The 23,331-nt window shown below is 40.3% G+C and overlaps 2 protein-coding genes across 5 annotated transcripts in view; both read left to right on the top strand.

Annotated features, from left to right (window-relative positions):
- dop1a (DOP1 leucine zipper like protein A) overlaps positions 1 to 1,856 on the top strand; it is a 35,639-nt gene extending 33,783 nt beyond the window's left edge. For all 4 annotated transcript variants that reach the window (XM_088306468.1, XM_088306469.1, XM_088306470.1 and 1 more), the window contains 3 exons: positions 266 to 430; positions 733 to 862; positions 1,273 to 1,856. In XM_088306468.1, the coding sequence (XP_088162594.1) occupies positions 266 to 430; positions 733 to 862; positions 1,273 to 1,569 (592 nt within the window). In that variant the 3' untranslated portion in view covers positions 1,570 to 1,856. The remainder of the gene's footprint in view (positions 1 to 265; positions 431 to 732; positions 863 to 1,272) is intronic.
- Positions 1,857 to 3,472: 1,616 nt separating this feature from the next.
- The window catches only part of snap91a (synaptosome associated protein 91a), a 40,686-nt gene continuing 20,827 nt past the window's right edge, over positions 3,473 to 23,331 (top strand). The window contains exons 1-4 of the mRNA XM_088306466.1: positions 3,473 to 4,258; positions 21,873 to 22,015; positions 22,465 to 22,540; positions 22,868 to 22,970. Of these exons, the coding sequence (XP_088162592.1) occupies positions 4,129 to 4,258; positions 21,873 to 22,015; positions 22,465 to 22,540; positions 22,868 to 22,970 (452 nt within the window). The 5' untranslated portion in view covers positions 3,473 to 4,128. The remainder of the gene's footprint in view (positions 4,259 to 21,872; positions 22,016 to 22,464; positions 22,541 to 22,867; positions 22,971 to 23,331) is intronic.

Below are 23,331 nucleotides of genomic sequence, written 5' to 3'. Positions count from 1 at the left end.
CCTCAGTTCATGAACTTAGTTTTGAGGCTCTGTTCACCAACCAAAGCACTTTTTCTTACAAATATGAATGGGAATAGAATTAATCTCTTACAGCCCGAGAACCAAGTCGCCGACGCAGATGCCCAACATGAAGCATAGTTTGTGGGCCGAAGCAGTATTTGTCCCTAAAAATCGCTTGTAAACCGATTTGTTTGAGAACTGGGGTTCCGCTATAATGACACATCTCTGTTAACTCTGATTACTAATCCTGTCTGGCCCTACCTAGGACATCTGGGCCTTCTGTGGCCGGTTTGGAAACCACCTATTCCGGAGGGAATGGATTCTCAACGTCCTACAACAGCCAACGCTGGCTCAACCTCTATCTATCAGCTTGCAAGCTACTGGACTTGGCCTTGGCCCTGCCGCCCGAAAGCCTTCCTCAATTCCAAATGTCAGTACTTTATAAGCCTACTCTATAATTAGTTTTAAAGACAGAGTCAAAAAATAAAATCCCAACTGGCCTTCACTGACTGACCAGGTTTCATTGAGTATGTATTAAATGGAAGCTGTGTATGATAATGAAATGGAAGATTCAGTCATGATCAGGTAATTGGGGTAAATATGGCCTGCTGGAAAGGGTGTAATTCATTAAAATCACTTAACAGCAACAGTGCTACTGCTACTGGTCATTTAATTTATCAATCTGCTTCAACAATTAGTATTTTAGTCTGTTGTTGTCTTTATTGATCCCAGGTACCGATGGGCCTTTATCCCTGAAGCCTCGGACGATTCTGGAATGGAGGTGAGACGGCAGGGCACTCATCAGCGGGAGTTCAAACCCTACGTGGTCCGACTAGTCAAGCTGCTAAGGAAGCGAGCTAAGGTACAGCAGCCTCCTTTTTGACAAAAACGTATTGATTGAGCGTGATGTGAAAGTAGTTTTTTTTTCTCTGGAATTGTATAAAGTCCACCACTGCAGAACACATTTTCATCTTGTTAAATATTACCTTAGCTGAAACCTGCATTTGAACACATTCACAGTACTTGTGTTATCAGCATATTGCAAAAATTGCGTCACTGATTTTGAAAACGTTAGTGGAGCAATGTAGCAATGAAAACATTACATTTGTGAATACATGAGTGTTGTTTTTGTTTCTTTATATCATCATTGTAAGTGTACTGACAACAATAAGCTGTTGATGAGCATGAACATTCTAGCCACTCTCAGGAAACATGTTTGACCTTGGCAGTTCTGCACTGCTCTCAGTACTCTTGTTGACATCTTCTCCACAGAAAAATCCGGATGACGACTGCTCCACTCGAACACTTTCCTGGGAGCCAGGCCACCTCATGCTAACCCTTTATGTAATCCGCAGCATGGAACAGCTGCTTCCTTTCTTCAACCTGCTCAGTCAGGTGTTTAACAGCAAAGCGAGCAGCCGCCTAGGTCCTGCTTACACCCACAACCGTGGTCCTTGTCAAAAGGAAGGGCACAAACTGGAGAGCCAGAAAGTGTTCTGGAGTCGAGCTCGACAAAACATTGAGGAAATGGTAGAGAAGGACTTTCTAGAAGGTCTAATCAAGACGTGAAAACACACGCATTTACACATTCTGATCAGCACTCGTGAAAAACCTCAACTTGTAGAACAGCAACAAGGGAATACAATTGTGGGGAAATGATTTGTACATTTTTTGCTATTTATAATTATTTTACATTTCAAAAGCTATTTGATTTTAATTATTTGTACAAAGAGAGAAGCCTTGATGGCTGACTTTTAATATTTCATGTTTGTCCTGTGGGACCAAGAAAAGATGGTGTGCCATTCCATATTGACGTGACTTAATAAAGATTTCTAACAGGAGCGGCCCACATTCGATGTTGCTGTCCTTTGACTTGAAGTTTACTGATGCTTGGCTGACTTCCAGCCTTTTACCACTAAATGGAACATTGCTAAAATCAGCAGTAAGCAGGTTTAAACCTTAAAACACCCTCTAAATCAGGGATGCCCAAGATCTAATGTACTTTTCAAGATAACACACTCCTGCGATCGACTCTTTTTATTTTATTTACTTATTTATTTTGTCACAGACTGTAGGCGGCAGATATGTGTAACTGGTGGCGTTTTACTCTTACAGCATACCCCCATTTCGGAGATCTAACCTACACTATCAACACGTGTCAGGTTTCGGGCCAACGTATTTCAAGGAAAATAAGTTTTAGTAATGTAAAAAACTTGTACTTACAGGGTGCACAAGCTGTAGTGTACACTAACTAAATTCAATTTCCCCCCCATTCGCCCTACACCCCTCACGGTCGTTTGGTTGGGCTTACTATAGGATATGCAACAATTTTGACAAATGAAGATCCAGCATGTGTTAGTTTAGTAGGATTATGCATTAATATCAAAGTTGGATTCCAACAGGACACTCTGGAGAGCCTTCTGCTTACTGACCACATCACTAAGTAAATCTACCCAGTCATTTTCATTTAAACCCAGTACAAGAGTGCAAGTAAAAGGTCTGCCGTTTCAAAAATGCTGAGTGAGTTTTAGCTTTATTTAAGCGCCTATACAAGAAAAAAAGCAAACTATTAGAAACACATCTGATTATGATGCAGAGTAGTTCCGCACTAATGAACAAGTCACTACTTTAGTGAAAATGTAAAACTGCACATTGGTATGCTTCAACATGCAACTGGCAGAATTAATTTTGGCTAGGAATTCACAAAGCCTGGCAATGTTTTTTTCTTTTTTTTTTTTTTTTAAACTGTTAGAAACAGATTTATTTACCAGATGATTGATTTGAAACAACTGAGCAATTGGATGTGTGGAGTGACGCTACCCTTAAAACAATATAGGTCCAAAATGCAAGTGTGCATATGACACCATCACTCATGGGTTGTAAATTAATTCTCCTGAAAACAGTCTATCACACCATATGTAGGGTCGGGAAAGGACATCCAATGTATGAAATTTATAAACTGCCAGTCTACCACATAGATAATATGAATGACTGACTGTGGTAACCCCAGATGTGAAAAGCTGAAAGTCACAAAATAGAAAATATATTCGAATAATATCAACAAAAAATATTGTAAGATATTAGTAGTACGGCAGTCATGTGATGTGATGTGAGTGATGTGTCCAGCCAGATGGACCAGTGACCTGTGAGGCAACTTTACATGTGATAACATTTTACAAAATTACTAACTACACAGTCCATCAAATCTAAATGCCACAGAGGTCGAACAAAGAAGCGTGGACACTTTCAGCACCACGGACAGTGGTACCGGCTACATGGTCGCGAGGAGTGGGTGAAGGGATGCCCCCTATCACCTTCATGTGACCAGCATCAAGCCAGGATGTCAGCTAGCTTCATTAACCCTTCACGTCCGTTCTGTCCTCGTCTGCCGCAGTTCTCGCGATGGCAGAAAGAGGCAGCGGCAGTTTGGGCATTGGCACGACACTGTCACGTGACACGGCGAAAGGGCGGGGCGTGACGACAAATGCAAAAATAAATAAATAAGACTGAAGAGGACGCGGATGCGACCCTAATAATATAAAATAAAATAGAAAAAATACGCGAGCGCTTAACATTCGGTGTTTGAAGCGTGCGTCGCTGGGGCTTGGTGGTGGCGTGCAGGGGGGCGCAGCACAGAGGAAGCGTCCAGAGTAGGAGGTGGAGAAGGAGGAAGAGGAAAAACGTTGCTGTGGATGGGGGTGCTGCCAGCCTGGACCTAATGTTCCTCTGCTCAAACAAGGACTGTCAGAGAGGCTGCGAGGATTAAGCCGGAGGCTGGAAGACTGAGAGGAGGGGGAAGCTCAAGAGCATCATCCGAAGAGGAGCATTTTGTCTCACAGGCTGAAAAATAGCTCGGGAGCAAAAGATTAAAGGTGATCTTTTCATTTGAATATCCACACTATTGAGGTGGTATTTCACAGCGTCTTGTGAAATGTATTTTTTTATTTTTTATTTTAAGAAAGACGCATGCTTGGACTGATCTGTCGCTTCCACCATTGTTATGTAAAAGAATTGTGTTTGACTTAGAGGGCAGCAGCTGGGATTACTGAGGCTGCTCTTCATTTTTAAGTGGAGGTGGGGGGGTTGGACCACTCGATTGCTGAGGGTGGACTCCACTGAGAGGAGAAGATGTCGGGTCAGACGCTTACGGACCGCATCGCCGCGGCCCAGTACAGCTTGACTGGATCGGAGGTGTCCCGAGCTGTGTGTAAATCCACCACACATGAACAAACAGCCCCAAAGAAAAAACATCTGGAATGTGAGTAATGTATCTATCTATCCATCTTTCTATCTACCCATTTATCATGTGCAATTAGGCCATGCACCAAAGTCACGGTGGTTGCCTCCCCTATGCAGTCAGCTGTGTGTCATCACATGGATCTATTCTGCAGCATTCAAAGCTAGAGCCGTCTTACACTAAAATTGAAAATGTCGAACAGTCTATGGTCATACTGTACACAACACCTTATCAATGCTGCTGAATGCATGTTGTCCCGTGCTGCTTTGGTGCAAGTGAATACATAATTGAAAATGTTATAAGTGGTGTTATTTCAAGATGAACATCACATACATACACACACACACACACACCTAACAACAACCACATAAACATCTATTGGCAATTTCGTTTTCAATTAACCTAACATGAATGTTTTTGGAATGGGGGAGGAAGACGGAGTTGGAGAAAAGCCAGAACCCCTTGACTGTGAGGGAGAAATGCTAACCACTACGAAACCATACAGGTGGAGTGTAGCCCCAACACTGATAATCTAAGAGGTGTGTCATAATACATTCATTCGTATTGTACAGCTCCAGTTACCCCACAAAACACAACACATCACTCCGATTGACTAATTCGTGACTAATACTACTACTATTACTACAGAGACTAAGACTAAACTTCTTGATGATCTGTATACAAAGTTAGCCATGTGAGGCGATGAAGAAGAGCACTGAAAATAAGTCTGGGAAATGTCAGGAACGTCAAGCTGTGAAACTTGAATCAATAGAGAGAAATCACTCTCTTAATCAATGTGTCAAACTAAGAAACGACATCAGACTAATGAATCGCATTGAGTCATGACACAACAAATTTCACTTGGCAAAACCTGAATGCAATTTGTTCACGTGGCTTCCATCCAGAAAGTACATACAGTACCTGTTAAACTCTCTTCTTTCAAAACATTGTGCGTTTGATATTGTTGTTTTTCGGACTTGATAAACACTCAACGTACAAAAAGTGAGGCAAATTATTTTGCTTTGACTGTAGACTGAAAACACGAACTCACTGTTCAAAACCTGTGGTTTAGCATTGTCAACTCATAAATAAATTGTCATTAGGTGTGAATGTGTGTATGAATGGTTATTTGTTGGTATGTGTCCTGTGATTGGCGGGCGACCAGTCTACTTCTAGTCCATAGATAGCTTCGGTCGGCTCCATCTGACCGGTGCAAAAAATTATCATGATAATGGATGGATGAATTTATCAAGAGGGATTTAAAAAAAATGCAATTTAACTTGTGAGTGATTCAAAGTCATGATGAAAGATGCATTGGCTTTGTTTTGGAGCGCTGCCATTGTGATGTCACTTTGTCACTGTGATTCCTATGAAATTCTATCCATCTTGACATTTACCCAATGTGCAGTTAGGGATTCTGAAACATTTCTTTCATATCAACATAATCTGCAACTTCAGAACATCATTGCATTTAACTCCACTGTCCGCTCTAATTCCGGTCCCACCTCAGCAAAACACATTCGGTTGTTAAGACTAGTTCTAGGATAATTGACATTTTAATCCAGGGTTTATTGAAATTGCTTTCTTAAGTATGGATTCGAATAGTCTCACATTAGCCCTAGTCTTGAGTTAAATGATATCCTGCCTTGAAAAAAGAATAGCGATAATCCAGGTGCAAATTAAGATTTAGATTAAGACTGGCCAGGGACAGGTTAGTAAACTGCACAACTAAAAAGAAATTTGATGATACAATTTGATTTTTAATTTTAATTTGAAATTATTTGTTTGCTTCAGACAACGCTTTCATGTAACTGCTATACCCTCCTCTCTTACATCTTTCTTATCAATTTGCAGTTTTTGGCATATCGGACCTAACACCGTGAAACAGCAGAATTGTGTTGTATGGGTGAATTAACGGTCCTCAAAATAGTGCATATCGTCTGCAAAGTAACGTGAACTGAGAAACGGATACCTTCCAATGGTTGTTGGCTTTCAATTATTCCGGTTTTCTTGTTCTTTAATGTTTTTTTCTGCAGCAACTTTACAAGGCAATGTATGAATTTATGCGAGTGTGAGTGTGCCTCATTTAAGAAAACACGCATTTCATAGTGAATTATGAGTAAAATAATGATGATATAAAATTACATTTTACCTGAAGTTGTGGGAGGGTCCTGTTGGTAACATTTCATTTGATTTATATTTATTACGTTTTTGGAACGCTTTCTTTTCCTTTTCTCCATGCTTGATCATTGGTCAAACTCTTGTTCCACACATACACTGCTAGAATATATATTAGAAATATTCCATGCCAGGTTTTCAGACCACTGTCATGTTTGTACCACTTGATTACATGAGTCTATAAATGGAATCACAAGGTATATAACGTCTCAGAAAGCAATTTAATTAGTGTGGATTAAGTTAAACCACATTTTCTGATTTTATTTAAAATTTGTACGAGAAACGGAACCAAACCTTTTTTCAGTGAGAAACACTATTCATTGTAGCACACAACTTCTCCATGAAGTTCATTATGATTATAATTATGTTTTGTCTGCAATGACACATTTCATCAGTTGCAGACAAAAAAGTCAAGTTGCCTAGAATGCACAATTAGATACGGGCATACAAACTGCTTGAAAAGCAGAGCAATTTGACACCTGCTTATTCTGGCACACGCTGAGGGATAGGCCTTCATCCATTCTGTTCCAACCTTCTCTGCTGTTAGCGGGCTTACTTTCAGGTGATGAACCAACATAAACAGTGGAAGAGAGGGAGCGTATAAGACACAGGTGTCAAACTCAAGGCCCCTGGGCCAGATCTGGCCCGCAACCTCATTTTATGTGGCCCGCGAAGGGCAAATCATGTGCGTCAACTTCCTGTTTCTTCACTTTTAACAACATTGAGATGTGATATTTGCCATTTATTTGTCACCAATCCTCCGCTTTTAAAATAAATTGAAAAATTGTTGAACAAACAATTACTTCTGATTTGGCTTTCCATCAATTTGTTCTGTGTATGTGATAACGCAAAGTGATCATACCTTTATGTGGGTTCGCAGTCATAACGGCCCTCTGAGGGAAACCATAGCCCTCCACAAAAATGAGTTTGACACCCCTGGTATAAGATGATAATTATTCATAAACTATAGCATACAAATTCTGTTCATTTATTATTCATCAGTATGTTGGAGGGCTGTCACTAACAAATCGTTTTAGAATCGATTATCCTATCGATTACTCATTTAATCCTCATATATATATATATATATATATATAGGTTTTGACTTCATAAATGTGAGTTTGAATGCCTTTTTTTTAATGTATGCCCTACAATTGGCTGGCCACAAATCCGGGGTGTACAACGCAATCCTAACTGTGCATTCAAGGTAATGTGACTTTTCAGTCTGCTACCCGATGACGTGTCTCATTGCAACAAAAAAATGACCAGTTCAGGTGCACCTGGCCTCGTTCCAAAAGTCATCTCGGATAAGCCTAACCATTATTCAGTTATCGAACTAGATAATTCTTGCATTTATGTTATTATGTTGATTATGCTACAGTCATTGTGTTATCCATCTAAATAATTCTTGTGGCAATTGCTTAGGAAAGGCTAAGTTATTGTAATGGCTAACGGAATTGTGTTATCCATCTTGACGATAATTGTGCCATTTACTCACTGATGTCTGACTTGAAAGAACTTGTTCCTCACAAATTGTTACTCTGCTTTTTTCCATTTAAGTTGCGCCGGTGTATCATTTCTTTAGTGCGTGTGCCTGAACAAATAATAGAATGTGAGATGCGCTGGCAATATTATTCTTTTTCCATTAGAAGGTATTACTCCATAGCAATAATCTTTTTGTTATTTTGCATCCATTATGCATGATTGTGTGCCGATGAAATGTTACATTCGAAAATAAATTGCATGTGGAAAGCTGTGCCAGTAGGGACTTTTGCATGCGTGAAAGTGGGTTGTAACCAAATACACACATGGCTTCTGAAGTAATAACTAAGTGAACGTTCATGCAATAAGTGTAATGTGTAGAATGTCTTTTGTTAGTTCAGGAATGCCCTTGAAACCGTCTGCGATTTAAAACCATGTTGTGGTTTGGTGCCAATAATCGGAAATTTGACTCTTAATGGACATAGTGAGTAGTGCCTTCTTTAAGGATTCTCCCAACTACTGTTCAACATTTTTTATCCAAAAGATCTAGATTTCAAGAGGCCAACCACCCAAGATCGACTAGTTCAATGTCAACATCGCAAACCCACACACCTTTTCCAGCCTGCATTATCGATCCTCACAAAATTTTTTTTTTGTTCTCATACATCTGCTAGACATCACATCGCCCTCTCTCTGATCCTCTGTCTCACAAGCGCACACACGCATATACAATGAGCATGCAAAGCAGCAATAGTCATAACGGACCCAAACATGAATGGAACAGAAGAATAAACCAGATACACAACAGGTAGATCCCTGAGTTTGGAAAACAGGCTATCACTAGATACCACACTGGTGGAGGCAGTGATTCATTTTTGTCGTCCTTAAAGCTATTTTTGCCGGAACATTCATATTATAGGTTGCATGTACTTTTTTAAAATGGCACTCCATTACCTTTCTTTGCCAATGCCATTGATTGCACGGCACTCAAACAACCTTTGAGTGAGAAAAAGCCAAAAATATATATCTTAACAGTGCTGATCGCTGTCAACTTCCTGTCATGCAGGTCAGCACGCTGTAGTCTACACTAATGCAAAATATATAATAATAATAATAATAATAATAATAAATAATCAAGTTGATTGCTCATTGTTGATTAGGTTATGTTTTTTTTGGGGGGGGGGTAGTACAAGGCACTTTCTTGGTGACAGTTATTGCATGCACTAACAAAATGGCTGCAAACAGAGAAAAGCTGGTCATTAAGCACAGACATTGTTGCCAATTGAGCAACTTTTCCAATTACCTAGCTGACGACTTCAAAAAATTAGCAACATGCATTCACACTAAGAAACATAACCTGGGTGAAATTATTTGAGCATTGTTTTCCGTATGGCAGGAAAGGAGCCCGATGGAAGCTAATCACTGAGTCAGTCACACTAAACATTGCCAAAGATACTACAATGCCCATTTATGCATTTGTAAAACAGTGATTAAGTGACATGTTGGAAACTTTTAATCCAAGTTGCATGTTTCCAAGCCGCAAGTATTTTTCAGAGGTCGCCTTGCAACTTCGGTACTATACTCTTAAATTAGACAAGTGACTTGGAGATTCACAACAGACATGGGGTCCAGCCAAGACGTGGAGTTTGACCGTTCATTATCTTATATTTCTGAACTGTTTATGTTTAATTTCTTAAGTATTGCTTTCACAGGCATGTTTTGACAAAAGGGGCGTTGCATTCCAAGAGAAAAGGCTGATTGTCACATTACCTGTGAAGACAAAAATATTTACAAGAACGAAATTTCAATTATTTCTGCTTGTGAGTTAATGCTGTGGAAAAAAACCTTTATTGTTGTATTATTATACGTATTGTTTCAAAACCTCAGTGAAATAAGAAGGAAAAAAAGCAATACTTCTTTTGAATAATGTCCATGGGATTATTTGGTATTAGGGAAGGGTAAAATAGATTCAAATCGGAAAAAAAATTGTAAAAATTCTGAGATTTTATATACCTAGCTCTATGACTCATGTATGTTTTGGGTTTAGCTATACTGCGATTGGCTGGCAACATGTCCAGGGTGTAGCCAACAGCCCAAATCATCTTGAATACCTCCCATCTTACCTGTCTCCCTCATTAGGACAAGCAATATAGAAAATAGATAGAAGGATAGTTTAGTGATGATTATGCACTCTGGGTAGCATCTCCTTTGGATGAAGTTTGCATAGTAACACGATGCGCTGACAGAACATGACACTTCTGTTGCACATATTTGTCTACCATTAATGTAGGAAGGCTGTTGATACAGTCTTTGCTGGATTCAGATGGACACCAATTACTTTATGACATCCATAATAATTTTCATAGTCGAAGCAGCTGCGTGGTTTGCCTCAATGTCAACAGGCAAACTAACACAAAGCAATTATTTTTATAGCCACCAGTTTAAAGCCGGTCATTTTGTTTAAAAATTCTGTTTGGTGTTTAACAATTAGCATCCACAGTCCAGAATGAGAGTGAAATGTAATTGAAATGAGTTATAGGGCTCTAATTTTGGCATAAGGTGCTGTTTAAACCTGCGCAGAGGCGGTTTACACCCACTTTTGTTATTTCTGTAGTTCCGTGCAAGTGGATGCAGCTTGTTGTATTAAAATAAAAAAAAGTATGTTAATAAGGAAAGGAGTAAAGATGAAACAAATTTCCAAATAAGCCCATTGAGACGTGCGTCATAAAAATTCGAGATATGCCAGTTTTTTTGCTGAACAAATATAGAGCCCATTTGCTTTAGTAGACACCTGGATTTATTCACTGAGGGATTATAATCAACATAGTACACATAAAATAAAATATGTACTTCAATGATAAAATGTGATTGACGACATCTCTCCTTTTGACAAATAATGATGATTGTCTTTTTTATGGCTGAATTCTGATGAAATCACACTTGGTCAGCAATTTCTAGCTATTTATTTTTAGCTGTTTTTTTTTTTTCCTCTCTTCTCCACTCCCTCATCATTACAGTGACCAAAGGAATGCAAGGAGAGGTTGGTCAGTGTGTGCTCGAGTGCGCATCCAACTGTCTCTCTGTACTGTCGAATACTGTGTGGGTGTTCACGATCCTCCCAGCAGTGTCTCCAGATTAATGATCTGAGAACAGCGTCTCGTTGATATACAGTACAGCCATTAGCTCCTCTTGTTACTCCTTCCTCCTTCCCCTCACTGTGTCTTCTTCAGCCCATTTCACAACATAGCCTGAAACTCCTTGTCTAATTGAAAAGGTATTCACACTACATTATAGATGTCGCTTTGACCTTAATGTCATGCAGGTGAGCAATATCGAATGCTCGTGCACTAGTTCAGAGTAAATATAAATTTCTTTGATCAACCGAAGCGGACGTTTTACTTTTCAATTAATTAGTTGGATTTATTTTGTACAAAAAAAGAGTGTTGTTTATTTCATTAATAGTATTTTTTTTGCAATGATTCTAATGGTAATCACTCACCATGTGGTGGTTCTGTCAACAGACTTGCAGTGTTGGTTCCGCTCCCACTCAGTGGTGTGAATGCTTGCCTGCTTTATATGTGCCCACGCATGAACTGGCGACCAGTCCAGGATTTGGGCGACCTTTCAACCAATGTCACCTGAGATAGGCTCCAACTCCCCTTTAAGCGGTGTAGAAAATGTGTGCTTTTAACACCTTAAGGGACAAATTCTCCCGTTGGTGCTAAAGTTCATTCTTTACGCACCTTTCTTTTGCACTTTCAAGGCCGTCTAGGCCTCTGACACACACACCTGCATAACTGGTGAAAACTCGTGCAGCCACCGAAGAGGTGTGACTGCAATTTATGGATTTTTCATGAGACGTGATCCTTTTAGAATTTTGATGTCAAGATTTAAATGTGATATTGTCTTGCGTATGCATCCGGAAGTTATATATTGAACGTCCCAGCGATATCCACTTCTAATCTACAGTCTAGTTTGAAGGAGCATGTATATTTGCTTTCTGTATTTCATACAGTCATGGCCTTCAAAGACTACTCTGCAAACCCAAACACTATCAGCAGCACTGATCTACATTTGAAACTAAAATGAAGTGGTAATCATTTATTTGCAGTCTTTTTGTCTTCATTTCATAGTGTGTGCGGCTTCTAATTGTTTGTTGTTTTTGGGCTAATTTTAGTTTTTTGTTTTGGTTGAGGGCGGCACGGTGGCCGACTGGTTAGCACGATGGCCTCACAGTGAGAGACAGCATCGGGCGTGGGTTCGATCCCGGCTCCGGCCATCCTGTGTGGAGTTTGCATGTTCTCCCCATACCTGCGTGGGTTTCCTCCGGGTACTCCGGTTATCTCCCACATTCCAAAAACATGCATGGCAGGCCGATTGAACACTCTAAATTGCCCCTAGGTATGAGTGTGAGCGCGGATGGTTGTTCGTCTCTGTGTGCCCTGCGATTGGCTGGCAACCAGTTCAGGGTGTCCCCCGCCTACTACCTGAAGATAGCTGGGATAGGCTTCAGCACCCCCCGCGACCCTAGTGAGGAGAAGCGGTACAGATAATGGATGGATGGAATCTAAACATGGCATTCTGATTAATATTGCTTTGGGGAAATATGAGTTAAGCAGTAAAATCACCCGTTTTTGTCCATCTGAAGGGGCTGCCATTTTGCCATTTGCTGTTGATGGAAAATGACATCACAGTTGCTCTGGAAACAGGTAATGACCAATTTTTCTGCTTAACTCATATTTCATTAACACAATTTGTGAAAATGATGCACATTATCAACAGTTATCCATTTGTTGTGGCAGTCGAGTTCCCTTCGCAGACAAAAGGTTATCTTTAGTTTATGACTGGGTTAGAACTGTTCCCCGTCGCTATTTGTGCAAGTTCCCTTTACACATGAAAGGGTGTCTGGTTTTAGAATTGAGCTTTTATTGCATTTTGAAAAAGACTTGACGGGCCAGTCAAAAGGCATGTGAATGCCGCCGTTTCCATAGTGTAGTGGTTATCACATTCGCCTCATAAGTGGAAGGTCTATTGTTCGAGACTAGTTGGAAGCAGCGTTCTTTTCTTGTCATCGGCTTTGTGAAATTAATATATACTACACAGCCGTTTCTATTGTGTACTGGTTATCACGTTGACCAAACATGTGAAAGGTGCCCAGTGTGATCCAGGGTGGGGACAAGTCTTTCTTATCGTCATCGGGTTTGTGTCAGGTCCTTTAACACAAGAAAGTGTATCTGGTATCGCACTGGGTGGTCTCCATTGCATTTTGAGACAGACTTGACGGGCCGGTTAAAAGGCCCGGGTCCTGAAAAGCGGATTCCCCGATTTAGTGGTTTTTTCGTTCGCCTTACATGTGAAAGGTCCCCATTTTGAGTCTGGGTGCAAACAGGTTTTTTATTAGTTTGTGAAAATGATACAAGAGTTGCCCATTTGTCAAGTCAGTCAAGTTCCCTTCTCGTACAATATGTTCTTTTTCGTTACTGACTGAGAGAAAACTGTTCCCTGTCGCTATCTGGTATCGTACTGGGTGATCCCCGTTGCATTTTCAAACAGACCTGCCGGACCGGTTAAAGGGCCAGGGATCTGCAAAGCAGTTTAATAATAATAATAATAATAATATTCCCTTTATTAGTCCCACAATGGGGAAATTCGAGATTCGAACCCAGGCCTCCTGGGGAGACTGGGTCCTGAACGCGGCGCCTTAGACCACTCGGCCATCCTGGCAGTTTCCATGGTGTAGTGCAGGGATCCCCAATCCTGTTCCTCGAGGGCCGGTGTCCTGTAGAACATCCATCTCTCCCTGCTGCCACACAGCTGTTTCAAATGATCAGATAATCAGCAAGGTCTGCAGAAGCTAGATAACGATTGCTCAGGTGTGTTGCACCAGGGAGAGGTGGAAAACGGCCAGGACAGCGGCCCTCGAGGAACAGGATTGAAGACCCCTGGTGTAGTGGTTATCACGTTGGGTTTGTGAAAATGGTAGATATTATCAACTGTTGCCCATTTCTTGTGACAGTCGAGTTCCCTTCACGCACAAAATGTTATCTTTGGTTTATTATTGGGTCAGAACTTTTCCCGGTCGCTATTTGTGCAAGGTCCCTTTACGCATGAAACGGTGTCTGGTTTCTGAGTTAGTTCCCGTCGAAGTTTGAAAAATATTCCTGGGCCTGTCAAAAGGAATATGCAGCACAGTTGTTTCTATGGTGTAGTAGTGATCACGTTCGCCCAACACGCAAAAGGTCCCCACTTCGAGCCTGGATGGGATCCGGGTTTTCTTCTTGTCAACGGGTATGTGAAAATGACGTACACTATTGAGTTTCCCATTTGTTGTGGCAGTTGAGTTCCCTTCACATACAAAAGGATATCTTTGGTTTCTGACTGAGTGAAAACTGTTCCCTATCGCTGTTTTTGCATGATCCTTTCACACACGAAAGATTATCTTTTGTTGTACTGCGTCATCCCGTTGCATTTTTAAATGGACTTCCAGGCCCATTAAAAGGCCAGGGTGCCGCAGAGCTGTTTCCATGGTGTAGTGGTTATCACACTCGCCTTGCACGTAAAAGATCCTCAGTTCGAAACTGGGTGGAAACAGGGTTTTCTTCTCGTCATTGGGTTTGTGAAAATGGGACATATTATCAAAAGTTGCCCATTTGTTGTGACCGTCGAGTTCCCTTCACGCACAAAATGTTAGCTTTGGTTTATTATTTGGTGAGAACTGTTCCCCGTCGCTATTTGTGCAAGTTTCCTTTACGCATGAAACGGTGTCTGGTATCTGACTTGAAAACTCTTCCCATCGAAGTTTGAAAAAGTATTCCTGGGCCTGTCAAAAGGAAAGTCTTGCATAGTCTCGCCTTTCGCTCAATGTCACCCGAATAGACCTGACTAGAAAAAAGTATGGATTTAATACCTATGCAACAAAAAATTACCCTTTCATGCTGTATCCTTAGCAGTGCGCCAGATAGTTGCAGGCAAGTAGTACACTCCATTTTGTCTCAGTTACTTCAACATGTGATTTAAGACTCAGTTCCACACAATTTTCAGAATTCTTAACACACAATCAAATAATTTATTATATCCATCCCTAGTCTAGACATCCAGTAGATGTTTACCTTTCTTCCTTCCCATCGAGCACCACAGCGTAGGTTCTGATTCATTCAATCGATGTTTCTGCTAGGTAGAGCCAAGCTTGGTTGTGTTGTGATCTCGAGCATTCCTATTTTATGATCTCCGGATTTCATTATTGATTTTTCTGTTTTAAGACTTTAGTTATCCACCTCCTGTAGAATGGAGTTTCTTCCAGGGATGTCATTCCCAACCTCCACTGTTGTTTAGCTGGCGCACCAAATTGGCAGTGGGGCACACTGCATTCTGGGTGTTTTTTTTTCTTCCTGTGTGTTGCTTGGGGGTGAGAGGAGCTATAAATAAACTGTTTGCTTTCATGGTCCATTCATGTGTAACTCACCAAAGCATCACTCATGCAGCATGACTTGTATCAGCCTCCCTGCACTCAAATATCCGGAAACCTTTCAATGTTTTGTTCTGATCTGTTTGCATCTAAACAATTGCACTGTACTCTAAGATGCACTGTTAATTTTCATGCAATGATCATAATTTTGGGCCTGTGTGTGCGTGTATGAGTCATAGCTGCTGTGTCCATTTTATCCATGTCCGTTTGTTGTGGTGGAAGTTTGCACCTGTGAGGAAGTGAACTGCATACAGTATTTATTGCCTCTGCAAATACTGGTGCAAATATAAGGACAACATTGCTCATTCATTGTTAAGTTTACAAATATAGATTTTGCAACTTGTTACAATATTGATTAACTGTTATTCTAAAGTGCCTATACTTGGTCATGTGGTCACTGGACATTCATTTGTGATGCACTTCTCAGTGTTTATGTTCTGGTTTATGTCAGTGTAAATAGCACCAGGATCTTGCATCATATCTGTGAAGGAATACAAAACTATTTGTCATTCCTTGAATGATCTCATAATCCAGCCTACTGCACAATGATTGGTCCATTCAGAACACATCTGCTACCATAGAGAGCCTTGCTCAACTTGGCTGCTACAAACAAAGGAAAGTGGTCTTGTTAAACAATTGGCATTCAGCAAATGGTTGAAGGATGTTCATCATTGAGTCAAGTTGACAGACTATTTTATGCTCCCAGCATTGTGGGTACAGTATGCTTTGGACAGACTCTTTGGTGCCGAAGTGCATGAAACACAAATGCACAATTGGATGAGTTTAATGCAGCATTTACACCGGAGCATTTGCACAACGTGATCCCATACAGAGTCAATCCATATGGCTCACTGTGACGCAAAATGGCAGCAGGCGAGCTCTTCAATCGGGCCTGCGCGATACTGCAAGGACCAGCAAAGGAGTTGGCTTATTTTGTAAGTAGATTTGCATTACAGCAGTTGATTATAATTTAGGTGCATCAATTATGACATTGCACCGCGCACAATCACAGACCACACGTGATACCAATTCACTCACTCAGGTATGCCACAAAAAGAAAGTGCCTCCTGGACAGTTTGTTGGGATGCCCGTCATGCAATATATGAATGCCAATGAAGGGAATATAAAATAAATTTGTGGCATGTGATGCCACAGTTTATTTTGCATCTGGTGTCAACGTAGCATAAGAACTTCAAAAATCTTTGCGATGATCTGCAGTCAGAGTCAGCCACACAGTTTTGTCAAACATCAGTGGCTTTTATGTTTCATTGGCACGTTTTTGTGACGTAAAACCAAGATAAATAATTTAAGAACTCTTTCCACCACTGAAAATATAGTTCTTAGTAAAGAGTACCAGTAAAAAAATAAACAATTGGGATAATGTGATTGTGCACACCCTCTTCTAATTGTTCGGAATTAAGTCAGTCACATTGAAATTCATATTAAGCGGTAGTCAGCACACGTCTGCCACCATTTAGTAGGTTCAGATGTTCTAGTGGGGCATTTGTCGATCAGTGGAATGGGTTGTCCAGTGACCGAAGGGTCGCCTGTTCGAATCCTGGCTCCAAGTGCCTGCTGTTGGAGTGTCCTTGGGCAAGCTACTGCTCCCAGTAGGCCTGACAGCACTTTGCATGGCAGCAGCCGCCCATCAGTCTATAAATGTGTGTGTAAATGGGTGAATGTGCGGCAATGCAAAGCACTTTGGGCATCGTATAGTCGTGATAAAATGCTTTATAAGCGCACGCCATTTGTCATTTTGTCAGCTTTTCCTGATATTTGTGTAGTTACATGCCCGGTGATGGTTGTAAGGCAAGGCATTCACTATAGCATTGAAAACAGCAGACCATCATGATCAAGTGGAGAAAATCTGGAATAACTGGACAAGGAGACTGCCAACTGACGGGTGTCCGTCACTGTCCATTGGTACTTGACCCAGTTAGTGACGAGTACACTGACAGACGAAAACCCAAGTCAATGCTTCGTCCGTCATTTTTCTGCCGTCTGCCATCATTTGTCAGTAAAACAAGCATCCATCTGTGACGGATTGGCGGGCTTCACTGACAGAATGCCCATCTCCGTTTTGCTGCTAACAGAGATCCTAACAAAGTAGACAGCAATGTCTGACTCAGATTTGTGCCCCTCAAAATATCATCGGCACGACTGACGACTTATTGCTTCACATTTGTCAGCAAAGGAAGCAGAGTGGTTGTCCGCGTTGTTTGGCGAATCAATACTGGCAGTAGCGTTTGCCAAAGCACTTAGCAGAAGTCTGTAAAGCATGTCCTCTATCAAGCAAAGCCTTCAAGTCTGCTATTCTTTTCTTTTGATGATGTCCAGTTCCAGTAATATGGCAGCATCCACACTGATCTTTTATTTATAAAGTCAAAGTTCATATATAGGGCCTTAGGTCTGGATTCGTATGTAAACACTGCGATCGCTGTTCGTTAACCATTTCATCAGCAAACCCCATATATATAAAAAAAAACTAAATAAATCAAATGAAGGGAGCTATTCCAGCAAAAAAAATGTCATGCAAACTCATCTCCTCGGATTTCTGTTAGCTTTTTTACTGGCTGCTGATTGAAGATGTCACTTATGTGCGACACACTATAACAGGAGTAGAACTCCTAGCAAACAATTTGACCTTCCTTATCTTCTTCCGGCTAACAGTCATGCAATATTATCGAAAAAGGTTTGTGTATTAAATTGATTGCCAAAGAAAAAAAAACAAAGGACATTTTCGCCTTAAATATTAGTTGTTTTCAGACACCTAAAATGCAGTTAAGTTTTCATTTTTGTAAAAGAAATTTCATTTTTATTTTATTTCGTGAATGAAAATGTTTTTTTTTCAATTGTTATTTAAAAATATCCTTACTCGTGTCACAAGTCAACTCTCTGTGTGCTTCAAGTTCGACTATCATTTAAGTTGGGTTACATTCAAATGATAGTCAGTCAACAATTTCACGCTTTACAACAGATAGAAACACGATCCTGCTAGAGTGAAATCACATTCAGCTGTGGGTTCAGACAACTGCTGCAGACTACGTGATTGTAATTGATCTGGGTTCAGATGTTATTATAGTTATCTGTAGTTGACTTCCTCTGCATGTCACTGGATGGACTCACCCTACAATTACCATGTGTCACGTGAAGAGCAGAATTTGGACCCAGAAGCAGACACGATAGGGAAATGGAAAAACAGAGAGTCTTAATATCCAGAAATTCAAAGTAACCACAGAGAGCAGAGCTGGACGCAGAAGGCGCAGAAGAAAACATTTGACACTGAGCACTTAATATTTGAGCAATATCCCATATATATCCCATATATTATTATCCGGCATTTACCTTCTTGCCAATTGAAGAAACATTTCGGCAAATTGTGATCATATTTAATACAACTGACTACGATAAAAACAGCTGGATTAATGCAAACCCAAATTGAGTAAAAAAGGGACCGATCCACTGTGGTTCAATTTCACCCAACTTTCTTTGTTGTTGTCCATGTATTCTTTTTGTACAAAACAAACCCCAAAATTGGAAAGTTGGGTGAAAATGGTCCCTTTTTGATCCAAAATGTATTTATTGTTTATTTTTTGACGCAATTGTTAGTACGGTGTGGTTAACTGAGGATAAAATGAGTATACCTAATTGATAACTGCCTTTGTTGTAATTTAACAATTTTAATTTCTTTGTAAGTCATGGATCATAAAATATAAATATATATATTTATTTGACTCTATAAAAAGCATCAGAATGTGAATTATGTAAATCAAATAATGAGCAACGGCAATCACAGCAGCATTATCTCTCTCAATTACAATACTTATTACCGTGATTTAACATTTGAGCAGTTTTACACTTCCACACGAGAAAGTGTTTCAGTGTATCTGCACAAGTTATTTACTGTTTGGGTGTTTTGTTCACACAGAAGTTTAGAATCTTGTAAATGATCACTTTAATAATCGGACCCCAGAGTGGAAAGATCTGAAAATGCCGCCCCTTACGATTCAATGTGGAGAGCATATATGCGTATTTTCCTGAAATGCGACTAAAAAGAAGTTGTCACAGTTTGGTTGACGCGTTGTCGTGGTTTGCGCGTTACCCCAGTTCTTGTCTGATTGTGCACAAACCACCATCGTTGACAACAACAATGACAGATAACTAGAGGGTCAAATAAACCTGAAACCTCTAAGCTTGCGTCCATCTTGAATCACACTGATTCAAAATAGTGCTTCAGAACTTGTATTGTTCTGCTAATATCACGTGACTGCTTACGTTCCGAGCGCCATACGTGACAACGCAGCTTGGCTGTGTCATAACCACCAAACTATTGCATTATGGTTTCATTTTTTTCTTTGTTGTGCTCTAGCCTATTGCAAAATATTTCAGTCGTTATACATTTCCAGTGTGTTAAATTCATGCCCATTGCTGTAATGAAGATTAAATCAAAACAAAAAAAAAATGACATCACCTAACCACTGAACATGAATACGTTTTGTGTAATGGCGAACGGTGAAAAGCAACGTTGAAAAGTTTGGATCGTTTTGAACTTATACAGTCAAATATGTTTTGTAGGAGGTGGCTGACTAATACGCACGTCTTCCAGCTTCGTCAGTATCATAGCGCATATTTAAAAAAAATAAATGAATAAAATCGTGAGCGTGAAGAGGACTTCATATTGTGGAGAAACCAATTACAGTGCACATATCTAGTTGACCAATCAGAATGCCAGGTTATACCAACACCTTGCGTGCTATTGTGTGTGTGTCAGTATGGTGTGGCACAAATTTATGCAGACATTGGGTGTTATTGGGTGGATTAATCCATGCCACAGTCAGCCAGCGTCAGTGTGAAATAAAGAGTGAGACACACACAGGAGAAGTGTGGGACGATGCAGCCTGCTGACTCATCAAGCCTGGCAGGCTTATTCTGTGTGTCGTATGGGTGTGTATTTGCGGTTTCACTACAGAAGACGGGGTATGTACAACCATCATCGCTCCATGCTGAAAGCGACATGGTCCATTTGTCGGCTTGACAAAAAAGTCACCTTGAACATATTTTGTTTGCAACAACCACAATCCAGCGCGTTGCGTATCCTGCCGCTCAGCCAAAATGAAATGGACTTTGCTCCAGCTTGCCTGTGAACCTGAGCGGGATGAACAAAGCAAAATCGATGATGGATAAACTATTACATTGATAATCAATGGCTTAACTAATCACATTTTGTTTTCATACACCTGGGATTACACATATAACCAATGGTTTTCAAAGTACTGAAAAGGTAAAAGAGGATTTGGCCTGATAATACTGCATACAAATCAGTGGTTTCATATACTGTCAGTACTGGGTCTATTAGTCATCACTATATCATTGAACGCCACCTTAAATAATATTATACTTCCCACTTGTCTACATATTAGGGAGTCTTGACGTTTCTGCACTTAAAATAAATATATTTTATTCAAATATTTTCCCGACAAAATGTCTTTTGAAACCAGGGATTTATAGGTTAGTGCAGTGCAGATTATTCAGCGAAAATACTTCATTAATAATAGAGACTGTAGTAATGCAGTTTTGGATGCTCTCTGCAGTCAGTCTCCCATTGTCCCTCTGCAGATGGTAATGACATGTTTCATAAATGAACAGAGCCACAGCCAGATTTGTTCCCCTCAGGCAATGGTTGTACATCGCTCATCCAAAGACATAATTTTGTAAATAGCGCAGCACTGTGGTTTGAGTTGATAACAGATATTGCCAGACAAGGTTTGTGATAATTTAAGCGGGATGCATGCACATTAAGCGGGCTTTTCACAGGCACAAAGAATTCTCTTAAATGTGCTGGCAAGTGTGCTATTAAGAAAAGATCACATAATTCTTCATTGGTAACCGCAGGGGAAAATTGAGTGTTACAGCAATACAAGGTATAAATCAGCACACGAGGAAATTCAGCACACGAGGAAATTATTGACTAATTAAAAACAAATTAAAAAATTCAAAGTGACACCCATCTAGAAATTCAATCTATGATGCTCATACCTATTTGGATTGTGGATAACTGGAGTCTATACCAAATAATTTTGGTCAGGAAGTGCTGTAAACATTGGCTTGGTCGCTCGTCAATCACAGGATAGACAATCAATCACACTCACATTGAGATCAATAGACCATTTCGAGTCATAACGAAGAAGACTGGTTTGGGGATGTAGTAGGACACCAGAGCACCCAAGGAAAACCCAATCAAGCAGGGAGAAAAGATGCAAACTACACAAAGATGTTCCCGTAGGGATTCAAAGCCCGGATCTTTAACTGAGTCATTTGGCATATTGGAAATGTTGGCAGTGGAGTAAAGGTCTTCAAGTACGTGTTTTATGATACATACAAGATTGAATATCCCCTGTTAACTTTATTCTGGCACCTTCCAGTATGTGAAGTATATTCATCTTCCATCCCCTAAATGTGTCTTGATTTGAATAAAAGGTTTCCAAATAATAAGTCTTCTCTAATTCCCAGATCTGATCCAGGCCTCCCAGGACTCCAGTGTGAGCGTCCCTCAGATGGCCGATACACTGATAGAGAGGGCGGGCAATGCCAGTTGGGTGGTGGTTTTCAAGGCTCTGATTACTACACACCACCTTATGGTGCACGGCAATGAGGTGACAATATACACGTGCACATTCCAGTCTTAGAAACAAAAGGACTGATTTTGTAAGATCGTAAATCGCTGGGGCTAAATTGCTTGTCCACGCAATCTAACAGACTGTATGTGCTGTTGGCAACAGGTTTAAAAAAAAAAGATCTTTAACTGTCGAATTTCTTATCCACTTACATTCTCTCTCATTTTCCCTCTTGTTCTATCTCTCTTCCTCTCTCTCTTTCTCTTTCTTTCACTCTTTCTCTTACACTCTCTCTCTTTGTCTCTATATACAAAACAAAGCAAAAAACAAAGACAGCTAAAACAAGGAGTTTCAACAAAAACTGCCATTGCTTTATTTCACTATTCTTTGCAAAGTCAATTTGACGTATGATGTGTGAAATGTCCATGCATTGAACATAACCATACTTCCGTGTACATTGTGCTGATGATGTCTGTGTGCTATTTCAGAAATTTCTGCAGTTCCTTTCATCAAGGAATTCTTTGTTCAATCTTGCCAACTTTCTGGACAAAACAGGCTCCCATGGTGCGTATTTCTTAAATTGTTGTTGATTCATCTTCCAATTGCTCTTTTCAGTTCTATGTGGCAATTCCCAATCTGTGTTTATTACTTTTATTGATCCCACACATAATCAAAATAAATGCCTTGCCAGTATATAAATATTTTGAACAGATTGTGTGTAACACACTTGTATGTCTAGCAGTATGTCAAGCTTATATTTCTAAAGCGACACCATCACAAACTGTTGCGATCTATTTAATTATTTGTACTATTGTGAGTTACGGTGCTGTCACCCCGCTCCTCCAGTATTAATGGGCATTCATCATGTGGTTGGGTGTTTGTCTTCCTCAGGCTATGATATGTCAACCTTTATCAGACGCTACAGCCGTTATCTCAATGAGAAGTCCTTCGCCTACAGACAGATGTCTTTCGATTTTGTCAGAGTCAAGAAAGGGTACAGTTTCTCATTTCTGTCATTTCTTCACCGTGCCTCATTTATTCTTTAAGAGGGTTTTAGCCTTGAAAGTTTTGGGTTTTGCTGCTGTTTGTGTTTATTATGGATTCAGTTTAGACATTATACTGTGCAATCTCACAGAAGAGTTTCGATACAGTGGTGAAAACTAAGACTGGTAGAGGCTCATTTTTATCAAGGTTTAAATGACCCTTTAATTAGAATATTTCTTTATGCAAATGGTTTTCACTCAGTGTTCAGGGGGGGGGGGGTGCTCTATCTTGTACAAATGAGGCTCTGCTCACTGCGCCCCCGAACAACACAAGCTCTGCTTTGCCATGACAACCAGCAACCAGGTGCAGTT

The sequence above is a fragment of the Idiotropiscis lumnitzeri genome, chromosome 10, assembly GCF_059441095.1.
Source record: "Idiotropiscis lumnitzeri isolate Australia: NSW breed Sydney's pygmy pipehorse chromosome 10, RoL_Ilum_1.0, whole genome shotgun sequence".
NCBI classification, from domain to species: domain Eukaryota; kingdom Metazoa; phylum Chordata; class Actinopteri; order Syngnathiformes; family Syngnathidae; genus Idiotropiscis; species Idiotropiscis lumnitzeri.
This window is presented reverse-complemented; position numbering and strand designations above follow the sequence as displayed.